Source organism: Pseudorca crassidens, chromosome 14 (assembly GCF_039906515.1).
Source record: "Pseudorca crassidens isolate mPseCra1 chromosome 14, mPseCra1.hap1, whole genome shotgun sequence".
NCBI classification, from domain to species: Eukaryota; Metazoa; Chordata; class Mammalia; order Artiodactyla; family Delphinidae; genus Pseudorca; species Pseudorca crassidens.
Genome location: NC_090309.1, coordinates 44,965,713 through 44,982,313, shown reverse-complemented (window position 1 = coordinate 44,982,313; position 16,601 = coordinate 44,965,713). Strand labels below are relative to the sequence as shown.

At 36.2% G+C, this 16,601-nt stretch overlaps 1 protein-coding gene across 10 annotated transcripts in view; it reads right to left on the bottom strand.

Moving 5' to 3' along the window:
- Positions 1–16,601, bottom strand: part of CCDC88A (coiled-coil domain containing 88A) — a 192,386-nt gene that overhangs the window by 47,771 nt on the left and 128,014 nt on the right. For all 10 annotated transcript variants that reach the window (XM_067705001.1, XM_067705002.1, XM_067704999.1 and 7 more), the window contains 4 exons: positions 7,972–8,053; positions 5,011–5,169; positions 3,379–3,525; positions 2,641–2,785 (listed from right to left, as the gene is read on the bottom strand). In XM_067705001.1, coding sequence (XP_067561102.1) covers positions 2,641–2,785; positions 3,379–3,525; positions 5,011–5,169; positions 7,972–8,053 — 533 coding nt within the window. The remainder of the gene's footprint in view (positions 1–2,640; positions 2,786–3,378; positions 3,526–5,010; positions 5,170–7,971; positions 8,054–16,601) is intronic.

Here is a 16,601-nt window from a genome sequence, read left to right as displayed (position 1 = left end):
TAAAATACAGGTAAATATTGAATTTCTAATGCATCCATAAGCATTCTAGTGAAAAAAAAAAGTACAAAATTTAGACTGAAGTGACTAGACTTTCAGTTCCAGTTCCATGAGAAATTAACTTTAACCTCAATGACTCTTAGGTTACTTTGACAAAATATAGTTATTACCCTGTGTATCTAATAGAGTCACTGTGTGACTCAAATAAGAAGTATAAAGCATATCCTACGTCACACTTTCAAAGATAAAGGAAAACAGTTTGAGGGGGAAAAAAATCCTAATCTGATTCTGAGAAAGGCAAGACAGTACTATACACTGGTCACTTCGAAGAAGTCTTTCTCTAAATGAAGAATCCCGGCTAATAACGTATAAACAGCAACATGCAGTCCATTCTGCCAACAGAAATCATCTTTCTAAGTAGCTTTCAGCAATCTATTTTTTAAAATAAGAAAACTGAGTTTCGACTTCTGTAAATGATGCTCTCCAGTAAGCCAAAAATAATTATTTTTAATAACCCTATAACAGACTCATTAAATATTTTGATGATATAAAAATATTAGGATTTACAAATGAAATATGACACTTAGAATTTATTCTGAAATCCTAGACTTCAGGAAGGGAAATAAACAGAAATACAGGAGAGAACTTCTGGGTCTGTCTACTTTTGCGTACATTTGAAATCCTCCATTATAAAAAGCAAAAAAACACACACACACAAACATGTAGCCACACAAGTCACACATTCTTTTAAAAATGAGGTAGAGTAAAATATCTCCTAGATTTTAAGTAAAGAAAGCCTCAATTCTTATTTCAAGCTTTTGTTCTAGTCAGCACATTGTTAATCTTTTATTAAAAGCTAGTATACTAGGTAGTCATTGACTTTTTATAAATTCCATTAGTTGTCCAAGTCTTCTTAAGTACAACTCTAATTGCATGATTTGAGGTCATGCATTTCAATTAAACAAGATCAGGCTACAAAACATATGCCTTAATAAAGCTTTCAATACTACATGCTTTGAGGAAGCTTCCAGTCAGACTACAGAGACTTTAAAAGGATACTTACGACACATTTTTAACATGGAAGATTGTCTACGTTATATTCTTAGATGAAAAAAGGAATCTTAATTGTATATACACACTGATCTGATGATATAAAAAATAACCCTGTGTAGGAAAATTCTAGAAGCAAATTTTGTGAAATGTAAAAGGCAAGAATTATTAGTGACTTTGATTTCCTTCTTTATCTTTTTCCAGAGTTTGCAAATTTTCTAGAAAGTCCCTTGTATAGTTAAAAAAAAAATATGCCACACTAAATGAATTTTATTTTCTATGACCCCTGCAAAACAACTGTGATATAATGATAATAATAAAAAACACTCAAATGCTTACTATTTACTAGGCACAGTTCTAAAGGGCTTCATTAACAAATTCAACCCTCACAACAACCCTGTAAGATAGTACTTACTATTATTATCCCCACTTAACAGGTGAGAAAACTCCTAACAGTGTAATTTTAACTGTTGTAGTAGAAAACATTTAAGTCTGAATTGTTTTCTTTGTAACTCAATTCACATGGAATACAGTAAAAAAGTTCCACAAATATTTTAAGTAACACATCCCAGCAAATTCATTCTCAGCTGAACATAATCACTTACTATGAAGTCAATTTACATGGGGTGCCAGAATCCGGAATTAGGTTCTCAAGAGTAAAATTAGGAAAAGCCTAATAGTAATAAATATGATGAGTCATCTGTAGAAGTAAATTCTTTAAGCGCCAGGTTATAAGCTCTTTCAGACCTTATGTCTACCTCACCACTATATCCTCAGGGCCTGGTATAATATTTTACACATGGTAGGTGCTTAATACATATCTGCTGAAGGAAGAAAAACAGGTATAATAATCTAAATACTGGGTAACTAAGGAATTAGGGAACGAGTCTAATTCAAATAAATGTGACCTGGGTATAATTTCAATAAAGTATTGTATAGCAGTATTAGCAAACTCAAAGCTTTAACACAAAAAGCTACATTGTATGTGTGTGCCCCAGCTTTAATAAAGAGGACAAGTTAATGTGGAGCCTAGGGAAATAGAGCCAAAAGTTAAAAATTTATCTGGGGTCTTTCATTACCTCCAGGGTATAAATGGTAGGTATAATCCCAAAATCCAACATACTGATGAAAGTAGCCATAAAGATCCTTAACTTGCTTTATTCTGGCTACATATTCACCAAAGAATATTCCCACTGCATTCTGATTTCCTATTTAGGTTTGCCTAAAGTCAAAGAACATGGTGACCAGCTAATGACTTTTCTTTTCTATTTAGTAGATGGCTGTATCTCTCAAAATAAATAAACTGATATCCCAGTTTATTGTGATATGAACATGAAATTGTGCCTAACTGATCGAATCTGCTACTGCACTCAAAGTTGAGTTACAAGACATGCAAAGATAAGGACCAGACCCAGGCATATGGAAATTAACACATTACTCTGTGAAATTCTATCTAGAGAGATATGTGGCCTTTTGCGACATCTCCAACCAGGGAAAATAAAGAACAGCAATGAAATATCCAGAAATGTAAGTATAAATACAATTTCATTTATTCATTCATCCATTTAAATAAAAAAAGAGTATCGGAAATACCTTCAGAAAGTTCACTAGTTCTGGATATTTGTTCCAGCTCCCAGCCAAGATGTAATGATTCGTCCATACTTTGTTTCTGTGCCATTTCCAAAGTCATATTTTCTTCCATTAATTCTTCAATCTTTTTTCTATCCATATCACGCTCCTTTTTTATTGGCAGGGAGTAGGGAGAGAAAAGAAAGCTAAGAAACAGTACAATTTCAAGCTAATATTTTATTACTTATAACTTTCATTTATCAGAAACTGTATAATGAGATAAATTGTGAGTTCCTTAAAATTTTCACAATTTGAAGCTAGTAATCAATTATAATTATTACTGCCAGTCACTAAACTGATCAGGTCTTTGACATCTTTTTATAGTGATCTTTGGGGACACTGAAAACACCTCTTCATAGTCATTATGTTGTTTTAATGATATAACAAATGATTTCTGACCCAATGATAAATTTTAGCAAATAGTTGTATTTCTATATTCTAAAGGAGTGTCTGCACAACGGCTTATTAGGGTTTTCTGAAAAGCAGTAGTCAAAATTAATAAATAATACCCCTCTGTAACAAAAGCAGAAATTTCTACTACTTCTGAATTCATATAAAATTGGAAGCATCTAATTTATTTAGCTATCTCTTCTCTGTTAAGGCCTTAAGGACACTAACCAACCTTGTCACTATAGGGAAATCAGATAAATCTTAGAATTTTTACTTACAGGCCATGTAATAAATCTATCTTATAATACGTACCATTTCCATATCATGCAGTTTAGCCTTCAGTTGTAAATTTTCTTTTTCTAATTCATGTAATTTATCAGAACGAGCTCGAGTTCCTTCTAATTGGTCTTCCAACATGGTTTTTGTTTCTAATAAAACTTGATTGTCTTCTTTTAATTCCTGTAAACGTTTCAGGTAGGCTTTATTTGTCACAAATACATTAATATGTTAATCTTTAAAGCTCTGAAACATAAAAATTCTTTATTATAAAGTAAGACATTAAGCGGTCTTTATCAACAGTTCTATGCAAGAGTAAAGCTACTGAGTAACAGAAACATAGTTGGTTTCATTTTATTTCCCAGAATTTAAGTTATTATATAAACAAAATACTCAGGACTTACATTAGGATGAATAATACTACTATAATTTCACATGAAATTGTCAGGGTATATTTAAATTCCTTAGTCACAAGGATAAGGAACTCAGTGTAAGTAGTCTTCCAGATATTTAAGACACCAATCGCCATAGAATCAGGGCTTAATTAATTTACTGAAATAGATTTAGGTTTCTCTCTACTTGAAAGTGAAGAATTTGGGGTTTTTGAGTAAAATACCAAGACTTGAATTAAGACTCACAGAATCATAAACCAAGGCTTTATCAATAAATATTTTATATAAACATCTTTAAACTCCTACGTATGTTTTGAAGACATGTTCACAAATCTATATTGCTAAGTTTAAGCCTACAGTTTATAAGCTGAAGTCAAGAGAAAGTATATTAAAACAGTGGCATCCATGAGGATCCCTTAATAGTGCCATGCATACGCCTATTTAAACAATTGACAAAGAACAAATATACACCTTATCTTTGCACTCTATTGGGTCTATTTTCTGGTAACATTCAGGCTAAGTTCTAACTTTCTCTTATAATGTTTTCATTTCCTGATTTAGCATACTCCTTCTTTCTTATCCCCATATTAAAACTGACCAAAATCTCCTCTGTTTACAGACAATGAAGAAATCATGGAGAAAGGAAAAAAGAATGCCAAGAAGCAAGGATTTTCAGATTCTTGCTGTCAAACTCAACATCATGTAACACAGAACTGCAACCATTAACTAAGAAAAATTGTTTTTTCTTTGTTCATACATATATATAAAGAGAGAAGACAAATGGGGGTGGGAGGGAAGAGAGAGAGAGAGAGAGAGAGAGAGAGAGAGAGAGAGAGAGAGAGGTGGGGGGAGGGGCAGAGAGAGAGAGAGAGAGGGAGACAGATATTGATTTCCCCTTCATTGATCCTAATTTAGTATTCTGAGTTGAGCAGCAATCAGAAATGTGTTTCGCACTCACTTCTAGGGACGAGTTAGAAATTAGTAGAGATATATACTTTATTGTGATTTCAAAAGTGTTCACTACATGTAATACTAAATGAAGGAATGAAAGAAGAGCTCCAAAGAATTCAATAAAATGAATAGAATCCAAAAATCCCTTTTTACAAGTCTAACCAATATGCTAATCTATCATAAAATAAACACCTGATGCTATTTACAGTTTGCTCAATGTTTCCAGAGTTCCTTACATTTATTAAAGTGCATTTTAAATGCATTTTGAAAAATCATAATACTTCTAAAGAAAAGAACTGTGAATGGTTTAAATTACATAACATACCTCAACTCTTGCCTTATAAAATTCAATATCATGTAGCCTCTCTTTGTATCTGCTAACTTCACTTTCCAGCTTATCAACTCTGACAGCCTTCTCCCGAAGCGCATCTAATTCATCTCGATACATTCTTGCAGAACGAGCATCCGAAAGCAAATTCATGTTCTAAATATAAACACATATTAATATTTAAAATATTATTTTCTATTTTCAAATTGATAATCCTTGGGTTGTACAATTTGAAGAATTTACCAAAAAAAATACCAAAAAACAATGACTTGTGTACTTTTTTTTTGGCCGCGCCCTGTGGCATGTAGGATCTTAGCTCCCTGACCAGAGATCAAACCTGTGTCCCCTGCATTGGAAGCCCAGAGTCTTAACCACTGGACTACCAGGGAAGTCCCTGACTTGTGTACTTTATTATTATTTTAAAATTATTTATTTATTTGCAGGGGGTCTTCATTGTGGAGGCGGGCTCCTTAGTTGCATTTCACCAGCTCCTTACTTGCGGCACATGAGGTCCTTAGCTGTGGCATGCAAACTGTTAGTTGCGGCATGCGTGTGGGATCTAGTTCCCTGACCAGGGATTGAACCCAGGCCCCCTGCATTGGGAGCGCAGAGTCTTATCCACTGCGCCACCAGGGAAGTCCCTGACTTGTGTACTTTAAAAGTGTGATTTTTGTGGGACGATGAGGCCAAGTGGTTAAGGCGATGGACTGCGAAAAGTGTAAATTCAATGGTATATAAATTACACCTTAATTATTTTTTTTAAATGGGGAGATAAAAAAGCCTTTTTTAAAACCAAGAATATGCATTTTAAACATATATGTTTCTAGGGACTTCCCTGGTGGTCCAGTGGCTAAGACTCCATGCTCCCAGTGCAGGGGGAGTGGGTTTGATCTCTGGTCAGAGAACTAGATCCCACATGCTGCAACTAAGAGTTCACATGCTGCAACTAAAGATCCCAAATGCAGCAATGAAGATCCTGCACATGGCAATGAAGATCCTGCACGCCACAACTAATACTCAGTGCAGCTAAATAAATAAATGAATATTAAAAAAAATAATAAAATTAAAAAAAATGTTTCTATACAAAAATAAAAGCATATGCTGTATAAAAACTTTTATATATAATGTTCTCCATTAAGAATGTAAAAAATATTCAGGATATTTTAAAGTAAGTAAACCTCTCCTCAACATAACCATTTGCAATGAATTTAAGGTGAAAAGTTAACTTTAAAATGCCAGATAGTAAAAACACAGAAGAGGCAAACTCTTACAAAAGTTTAGAGAAATAATGTTTCTATCCAGACATGTTACCAAAACCCTGCTGAGTTTTTTGTTTGTTTGTTTGTTTGTTTTTCCGGTACGCGGGCCTCTCATTGTTGCGGCCTCTCCCGCTGCGGAGCTCAGGCTCCAGACGCGCAGGCTCAGCGGCCATGGCTCACGGGCCCAGCCGCTCCGCGGCATGTGGGATCTTCCCGGACCGGGGCACGAATCCGTGTCCTCTGCATCGGCAGGCGGACTCTCAACCACAGCGCCACCAGGGAAGCCCATGCTGAGTTTTTAATACTTTCACATCAATGATTACTTGCATATGATTAGTGCATATCTTTACGCCATTTGAAATAAGTATTAAAATTCAACCTTTTTAAAGCCCTCTTGTAATCCTTTGAGTAGCAGTAATCAAAGTGCGATCCAGGGAAATCTGTGGGTCCCTGAAACCCTTCCAGGGAATTCATGAGGTCAAAACTATTTTCATAATAATACTAAGACAGTACTTGCTGTTTTCACTCTCATTCTCTCATGAAGGGACAGTGGAGTTTTCCAGAGGCTACATACATGGCATGTGATATCTTAACAGATTGAATGCAGAAATATTCAATAGATATGAGAATCTGGTAGTCTTCAATTAATCCAGGCATTTAAAGAAGACTTGCCAAAAATATAAAAGACTACTATTCTTCTAATTTTTTTTTTGTTTTGGAAAATAATGGTTAATTACTATATAATTTTTATGTTAACGTGGAGTGGATTGAGTATTATTTTTAAATGAATTAATAAATACTTTTAAAATTCTTAGTTTTGATTTCAAATATAGTAAATTCCAGTAAAGAGAATACACATTAAATAATCCTCATTAATCTTCAAGAGTAAAGAAGGGTCTTGAGACCAAAAAGATTGAGAACCACAATTTTAGATGGAACACAAATACAAAAAAACCCTGCTACCAAGAAGTGGAATAGCAGCAACAGCAAACCTAAAACTAAAAATTATGATCCCTAGATTCATTCATCTAGAAAGTTCCCAGTTTATGATTCCACAAGTGAAATGTTTCCTGAATTTAAAATGGCAGGTTAGGTGAAGTAAGGAGAAGAAATAATTATCCAGCCTTACCCCAATCCTTACCATTTATGGGTTAAAGAAGACCTCTTGTACTACCTCTAAATGAAAACGAAACATTACAGAGTAATTGAAAGAAGCAAATGCTTAAACAGTCTTGGTTCAAGATGAAAAAACACAAAGCATTAGAAAAATAAAAATAGTATTTAAAAAAGTAAAAGTTTGGATCTTATTTAGTAGAAACAGTGAAAAATTAAAAAGCATTCTGTCATATATAAGGTTAACATAAAGCACCATCAGACAGCAGAGACCTAGAGGTGTTCCAGCTTCCAAGCCCACAGAAGCCAATACATAAAAAAGAGAAACATGGAACTGGGCCAGTCCTAAGAGTCTCCTTGGAATCTTAGCAAAGTTTGAATAGAACTAATAGAGAAAAAAGAAAACTCCAAAGACCTTTCTAGTTTTGATTTCTAGTTTTGGTTGTGGCATTTTTGAAGAGAGAAACACTGAAAAAGTCATTGGATCTCATGAAACCTCAGGAAGCAGTAAGGCAAATGTTATATATTATAAGGAGAAAAATCAATTTCCAATTGATCCTATATAATAAAAGTTCCAGGTACAAACCTCTTGTTGCAGCCTTTTTAGTTCTATTTCCATTTGCTCAAGTTCTTGTTTACAGTCCAACAACTGTTCAGTCTTTTCCTCCCTTAAATGCAAAAAATATTTATTGAATAATAAACTTAATGCTTTGAAAACTATGATCATCATCTGTATCAATACAAATTTATTATCATTACTAAACATCTAGTTTAACATAGTACTGGCCATAACCCCAACCTAGGGAAAAAGATAAAGAAATTGGTATTAGGAATTTATATGACTGGATGTCGTAATACTCTCCCAAGGCTAAGAACCTCAGTGACTAATGTCCTCATAGTTCATAAGGTAGCTTCTCTCTCTTCATCTTTTCTGCCATCCCCCAATTCTCACTCTCCTTTAGCTCTTTCTCCCTCTCTGCCTAGTCAAAGACAAATAAGCTGGAAGAGTTTTTATGAAAGGCAATATTATCTGGGTCTGAGACTTCTAACAGTCTCCAAACTATTTTTTTTTATAAATTTATTTATTTATTTTTGGCTGTGTTGGGTCTTAGTTGCTGCGCGCGGGCTTTCTCTAGCTGTGGCGAGCGGGGGTTCTCTTTGTTGCGGTGTGTGGGCTTCTCATTGCGGTGGCTTCTCTTGTTGCGGAGCACAGGCTCTATGCGCGCGGGCTTCAGTAGTTGTGGCTCGGGGGGCTCTAGAGCGCAGGCTCAGTAGTTGTGGCTTGCGGGCTTAGTTGCTCCGTGGCATGTGGGATCTTCCCGCACCAGGGCTGGAACCCATGTCCCCTGAATTGGCAGGCAGATTCTTAACCACTGCGCCACCATGGAAGCCCCAAACTATTTTCAACATTTACAACAACCTAAAGAAAATGATACACTGCCACAGATACCTAATACATTTTTGACCGGAGACGTATTACAGCTACAGGAGTTAGTTACTGCAAAAATCCCCCTGCTAAAATCTTTATCTCTATTGGTTTCTTCCCTGTAGTCCAGACATCTTTGTATTTCTCCTACTATACACTTTTTTCTTTTTAAATTGCTTTACTTCTAACTCCCATTTTCTATCTCCCCTCCAGAGACAAGCTTCTCAAAGTTAAGTCTCCACTCACTATCTCTACTTGTCCATCTTCTGTTCTTAAATAATAAAAAGTAATTGTTCATTATGTAAAACAATCTGCTTCTAACATCTTATACCTGCTTAGGTTTAAAATTTTTTTTCACCAGAAAAATTTTTTATTGAAGTATACTTGACACACAATGTTATGTAAGTTATGGATATACACTACAGTGATTCAAAATTTTTAAAAGTTATACTCCATAAAATATTGGCTATATTCCCTATATATGTGCTATATGTGGCTATATATGTGCCACATCTTCTTTATCCATTCACCTGTTGATGGACACTTAGGTTGCTTCCATGTCCTGGGTATTATAAACAGAGCTACAATGAACATTGTGGTACATGAATCTTCTTTTTGAATTATGGTTTTCTCAGGGTATATGCCCAGTAGTGGGATTGCTGGGTCATATGGTAGTTCTATTTTTAGTTTTTTAAGGAACTTCCATACTGTTCTCCACAGTGGCTGTATCAATTTACATTCCCACCAACAGTGCAAGAGGGTTCCCTTTTCTCTACACCCTCTCCAGCATATATTGTGTGTAGATTTTTTGAGGATGGCCATTCTGACCAGTGTGAGATGGTATCTCATTGTGGCTTTGATTTGCATTTCTCTAATGATTAATGATGTTCAGCATTCTTTCATGTGTTTGTTGACAATCTGTACATCTTCTTTGGAGAAATGTCTATTTAGGTCTTCTGCCCATTTTTGGACTGGGTTGTTTGTTTTTGTGATATTGAGCTGCATAAACTGCTTGTAAATTTTGGAGATTAATCCTCTGTCAGTTGCTTCATTTGTAAATATTTTCTCCCATTCTGAGGGTTGTCTTTTCGTCTTGTTTATGGTTTCCTTTGCTGTGCAAAAGCTTTTGAGTTTCATTAGGTCCTATTTGTTTCTTTTTGTTTTTATTTCCATTTCTCTAGGAGGTGGGTCAGAAGGATCTTGCTGTGATTTATGTCATAGAATGTTCTCCTATGCTTTCCTCTAAGAGTTTGATAGTGTCTGGCCTTACATTTAGGTCTTTAATCCATTTTGAGTTTATTTTTGTGTATGGTGTTAGGGAGTGTTCTAATTACATTCTTTTACATGTAGCTGTCCAGTTTTCCCAGCACCACTTATTGAAGAGGCTGTCTTTTCTCCACTGTATATTCTTGCCTCCTTTATGAAAGATAAGGTGACCATATGTGCGTGGGTTTATCTCTGGGATTTCTATCCTGTCCCATTGATCTATATTTCTGTTTTTGTGCCAATACTATACTGTCTTGATTACTGTAGCATTGTAGTATACTCTGAAGTCAGGGAGCCTGATTCCTCCAGCTCCGTTTTTCTTTCTCAAGATTGCTTTGGCTATTCGGGGTCTTTTGTGTTTCCATACAAACTGTAAAATTTTTTGTTCTAGTTCTGTGAAAAATGCCATTGGTTGTTTGATAGGGATTGCACTGAATCTGTAGATTGCTTTGGGTAGTATAGTCATTTTCACAATGTTGATTCTTCCAATCCACGAACATGGTATATCTGTCCCTCTGTTTGTATAATCTTTAATTTCTTGCATCAGTGTCTTATAGTTTTCTGCATACATGTCTTTTGTTTCCTTAGGTAGGTTTATTCCTAGATATTTTATTCTTTTTGTTCCAAGGGTAAAAGGGAGTGTTTTCTTAATTGCACTTTCAGATTTTTCATCATTAGTGTATAGGAATGCAAGAGATTTCTGTGCATTAATTTTGTATCCTGCTACTTTACCAAATTCATTGATTAGCTCTAGTAGTTTTCTGGTAGCATCTTTAGGATTCTCTATGTGTAGTATCATGTCATCTGCAAACAGTGACAGCCTTACTTCTTCTTTTCTGATTTGTATTCCTTTTATTTCTTTTTCTTCTCTAATTGCTGTGGCTAAAACTTCCCAATCTATGTTGAATAAGAGTGGTGAGAGTGGGCAACCGTGTCTTGCTCCTAATCTTAGTGGAAATGGTTTCAGTTTTTCACCATTGAGAACGATGTTGGCTGTGGGTTTGTCACATATGTCCTTTATTATGTTCAGGTAAGTTCCCTCTATGTCTACTTTCTGGAGGGTTTTTATCATAAATGGGTGTTGAATTTATCGAAAGCTTTCTCTGCATCTATTGAGATGATCATATGGTTTTTCTCATTCAATTTGTTAATATGGTGTATCACATTGATTGATTTGCGTATATTGAAGAATCTTTGCATTCCTGGGATAAACCCCACTTGATCATGGTGTATGATCCTTTTAATGTGCTGTTGGATTCTGTTTGCTAGTATTTTGTTGAGGATTTTTGCATCTATGTTCATCAGTGATATTGGCCTGTAGTTTTCTTTCTTTGTGACATCTTTGTCTGGTTTTGGTATCAGGGTGATGGTGGCCTTGTAGAATGAGTTTGGGAGTGTACCTCCCTCTGCTATATTTTGGAAGAGTTTGAGAAGGATAGGTGTTAGCTCTTCTCTAAATGTTTGATAGAGTATGCCTGTGAAGCCATCGGGTCCTGGGCTTTTGTTTGTTGGAAGATTTTTAATCACTGTTTCAATTTCAGTGCTTGTGATTGGTCTGTTCATATTTTCTATTTCTTCCTGGTTCAGTCTTGGAAGGTTGTGCATTTCTAAGAATTTGTCCATTTCTTCCAGGTTGTCCATTTTACTGGCATATAGTTGCTTGCAGTAATCTCTCATGATCCTTTGTATTTCTGCAGTGTCAGTTGTTACTTCTTTTTGATTTCTAATTCTCTTGATTTGAGTCTTCTCCCTTTTTTTCTTGATGAGTCTGGCTAATGGTTTATCAATTTTGTTTATCTTCTTAAAGAACCAACTTTTAGTTTTATTGATCTTTGCTATCGTTTTCTTCATTTCTTTTTCATTTATTTCGGATCTGATCTTTATGATTTCTTTCCTTCTTCTAACTTTGGGTTTTTTTTTTTTCTTCTTTCTCTAATTGCTTTAGGTGTAAGGTTAGGTTGTTTATTTGAGATGTTTCTTGTGTCTTAAGGTAGGACTGTATTGCTATAAACTTCACTCTTAGAACTGCTTTTACTGCAGCCCATAGGTTTTGTGTCTTCGCATTTTCATCATCATTTGTTTCTAGGTATTTTTTGATTTCCTCTTTGATTTCTTCAGTGATCACTTCATTATTAAGTAGTGTATTGTTTAGCTTCCATGTGTTTGTATTTTTTACAGACTTTTTCCTGTAATTGATATCTAGTCTCATAGCACTGTGGTCGGACAAGATACCTGATACGATTTCAATTTTCTTAAATTTACCAAGGCTTGATTTGTGACCCAAGATATGATCTATCCTGGAGAATGTTCCATGAGCACTTGAGAAGAAAGTGTATTCTGTTGTTTTTGGATGGAATGTCCTGTAAATATCAATTAAGTCCATCTTGTTTAATGTATCATTTAAAGCTTGTGTTTCCTTATTTATTTTTATTTTGGATGATCTGTCCATTGGTGAAACTGGGGTGTTAAAGTCCCTACTATGATTGTGTTACTGTCGATTTCCCCTTTTATGGCCGTTAGTATTTGCCTTATGTACTGATGTCCTCCTACGTTGGGTGCATAAATATTTACAATTGTTATATCTTCTTCTTAGATTGATCCCTTGATCATTATGTAGTGTCTTTCTTTTTCTCTTGTAACAGTCTTTGTTTTAAAGTCTATTTTGTCTGATATGAGAATTGCTACTGCAGCTTTCTTTTGATTTCCATTTGCATGGAATATCTTTTTCCATCCCCTCACTTTCAGTCTGTATGTGTCCCTAGGTCTGAAGTGGGTTTCTTGTAGACAGCATATATATGGGTCTTGTTTTTGTATCCATTCAGCCAGTTTATGTCTTTTGGTTGGAGCATTTAATCCATTTACATTTAAGGTAATTATCGATATGTATGTTCCTATTCCCATTTTCTTAATTGTTTAGGGTTTGTTATTGTAGGTGTTTTCTTTCTCTTGTGTTTATACCACATATTCTTAATCCATTCATCTGTTGATGGACACTTAGGTTGCTACCATATCTTGGCAAGTGTAAATAATGCTACTATGAACACTGGGGTGCATGTATCTTTTTGAACACCACATTAACAAACTGAAAAAGAAAAACCATATGATCATCTTGATAGATGCAGAAAAAGCTTTTCACAAAAGTCAACACCCATTTAGAATAAAAACTCTGCAGAAAGTGGGCATAGAGGGACCATACTGCAACATAATAAAGGCTATATATGACAAACCCACAGCTAAAATCATACTCAACGGTGATAAGCTGAAAGCATTTCCATGAAGATCAATAGTAAGACAAGGATGTCTATTCTCACCACTTTTTTCAACATAGTATTGAAGTCCTAGCCACAGCAATCAGATAAGAAAAAGAAATAAAAGGAATACAAATTGGAAAGGAAGAATGAAAACTGTCACTATTGGGAGATGACATGACACTATGGATGAAAGTGAGCAGGACCCTGTGGGACCCTCCCAGGTGCAAGTCCTTTTCATGTCCCCTGTTTCTTGTTTGTAGGAAATAGGCTTCATTCAGCCTCCTGACACTCCCTGAGTTCCAAAGGGCAGATTCAAACAGTTGCTAATCAGGGAAGGAAGGGAATGTAGAAACAAAGGAGGAATAGTCAAGAAACAGCTGTGCAGCAATAAAGCAGGGTCCTGATGCCTCCTAAAGGAATATACATAAAAATACCTTTGAGTTCTCCTACAGGAACTAAGGCCCCCACCCAGGTGGAGGATGGTCACTTCAGGCTGAGCAGAAGATTCTTGGAATACCACCCTGTTACCTCACCACCAACCAATCAGAAGAGAGTGTGCACACAGGAGAAGATAACAAGATCCTGATCACCTCCAAAAATTATTCTCCTTTTAAAAACTTTCATGGTCAAGCAGAATCTTCAGAGTTGGTTTTTGGACACAAGTCTACCTTCTCCCCAGGTTGCTAGCCTCCTGAATAAAGCAACCTTTCTTTTCTAACCAATACTTTTCTCTCAAGTACTGGCCTTCAAACAGTGAGCAGCTGAACCTAAGTTCGGCAACACAGATAGGAAATCCTAAAGATGTAACCAGAAACTACTAGAGCTCACCAACAAATTCAGTAAAGTTGCAGGATACTAAATTAATATACAGAAATCTGTTGAATTTCTACACACTAACATTAAACTATTTGAAAGAGAAATTAAGGAAACAATCCCATTTACCATCACATCAAAAAGAATAAGATATCTAGGAATAAACCTACCCAAGGAGGTAAAGGACCCGTACTCAGAAAACTATAAGACACTGATGAAAGAAACTGAACAACACAAACAGAAGGAAAGATATACTGTGTTCTTGGATTGGAAGAATTCATACTGTTAAAATGGCCATACTAACCAAGGCAATCTACAGATTCAATGCAAACCCTATCGAAATACCAATGGCATTTTTCACAGAACTAGATTAAATAATCTTAAAAATTGTATGGAAACACAAAAAGACCCAAATAGCCAAAAGAGTCGTGAGAAAGAAGAACAGAGATGGAGGAATCACGTGCCCTCACTTCAGGCTACACTACAAAGCTCCTGTAATTAAAACAGTATGACACTGGCACAAAAACAGACAATAGATCAATGGAACAGAATAGGAAGCCCAGAAATAAACCCACACATTTATGGTTAATTAATCTACAACAAAGGAGGCAAGAATATACAGTGGAGAAAGACAGTCTCTTTAGTAAGTTATGCTGGGAAAACTGGAGAGCTACATGTAAAATAATGAAATTAGAACATTCTCTAACACCATACACAAAAATAAACTCAAAATGGATTAAGACCTAAATGCAAAACCAGAAACCATAAAACTCCTAGAAGAAAACATAGGCAGAACATTCTTTGAAATAAATCATAGCAATATTTTTTTTGATCAGTCTCCTAAAGCAAAAGAAATAAAAGCAAAAATAAAAAAATGGGACCTAATTAAACTTAAAACCTTTTTGCACAGCAAAAACAAAACGACAGGGACTTCCCTCGTGGCAAAGTGGCTAGGAATCCACCTGCCAATGCAGGGTACACGGGTTTGAGCCCTGGTCCAGGAAGATCCCACTTGCCGAGCCCATGCGCCACAACTACTGAGCCTGGGTTCTAGAGCCCACAAGCTGCAACTTCTGAAGCCCACGTGCCTACATCCCGTGCTCTGCCACAAGAGAAGCTACCGCACCACAATGAGGAGTAGCTCCCGCTTGCTACAACTAGAGAAAGCCTGTTTATTAATAAATAAATAAATTAATTAATTAAAAAACAAAACTAAACAAAAAACCCCAAAAAGACAACTTCATTGAATGAATGGGAGAAAATTTTGTAAATGATATGACTGATAAGGGGTTAATATCCAAAATATATAAACAGTTCATACAACTCAACATCAAAAAAGCAAACACCCCAATTAAAAAATGGGCAGAAGACCTGAATAGACATTTTTCCAAAGAGGATATGAAGATGGCCAACAGACACAATAAAGGATGCTCAACATCACTAATAATCAGGGAAATGCAAATCAAAACCACAATGAAATACCGCCTTACATCTGTCAGAACAGCTACCATCAAAACGAACACAAATAACAAATGTTGCTGAGGATGTGGAGAAAAGGGTACCCTCATACACTGTTGGTGGGAATGTAAATTGGTGCAGCCACTGTGGAGAACACTACGGGGGGTTCTCAAAAAACTAAAAATAGAACTACCATATGACCCAGCAATTCCACTCCTGGATATATATCTGGAAAAAAAAGCAACAAAACACTAATTTGAAAAGATACATGCATCTGCTTACATTTTTTAAAAAACCCTAATTTTGAATGGAGAAATATTCCCATTGAGAGAGGAACCATAATTTATTTATTTAAGTGGATTCCAATTTTCACTGTAATGAACAATGTTTTGGCAAATAAAATCATTACACATAAAGCCCTGTATATTTCAGGACAGATTTCTTTTGTTTTGTTTTTTTAAAGTTTTAATTTTTAATTTATTTTTGGCTGTTCGGTCTTCGTTGCTGCGTGAGGGCTTTCTCTAGTTGTGGCGAGCGGGGTCTACTCTTCATTGCAGTGCGCGGGCTTCTCCTTGCGGTGGCTCCTCTTGCTGTGGAGCACGGGCTCTAGGCGCGCGGGTTTCAGTAGTTGTGGAATGTGGTTTCTAGAGCGCAGGCTCAGTAGTTGTGGCACAGGGGCTTACGTGCTCTGCGGCATGTGGGATCTTCCCAGACCAGGGATCAAACCCGTGTCCCCTGCATTGGCAGGTGGATTCTTTTTTTTTTTTTTTGCAGTACGCGGGCCTCTCACTGTTGTAGCCTCTCCTGTTGCGGAGCACAGGCTCAGTGGCCATGGCTCACAGGCGCAGCCGCTCCACGGCATGTGGGATCTTCCTGGACCGGGGCACGAACCTGTGTCCCCTGCATCGGCAGGCGGACTCTCAACCCCTGCGCCACCAGGGAAGCCCTGGCAGGTGGATTCTTATCCACTGCGCCACCAGGGAAGTCCCCAGGACAGATTTC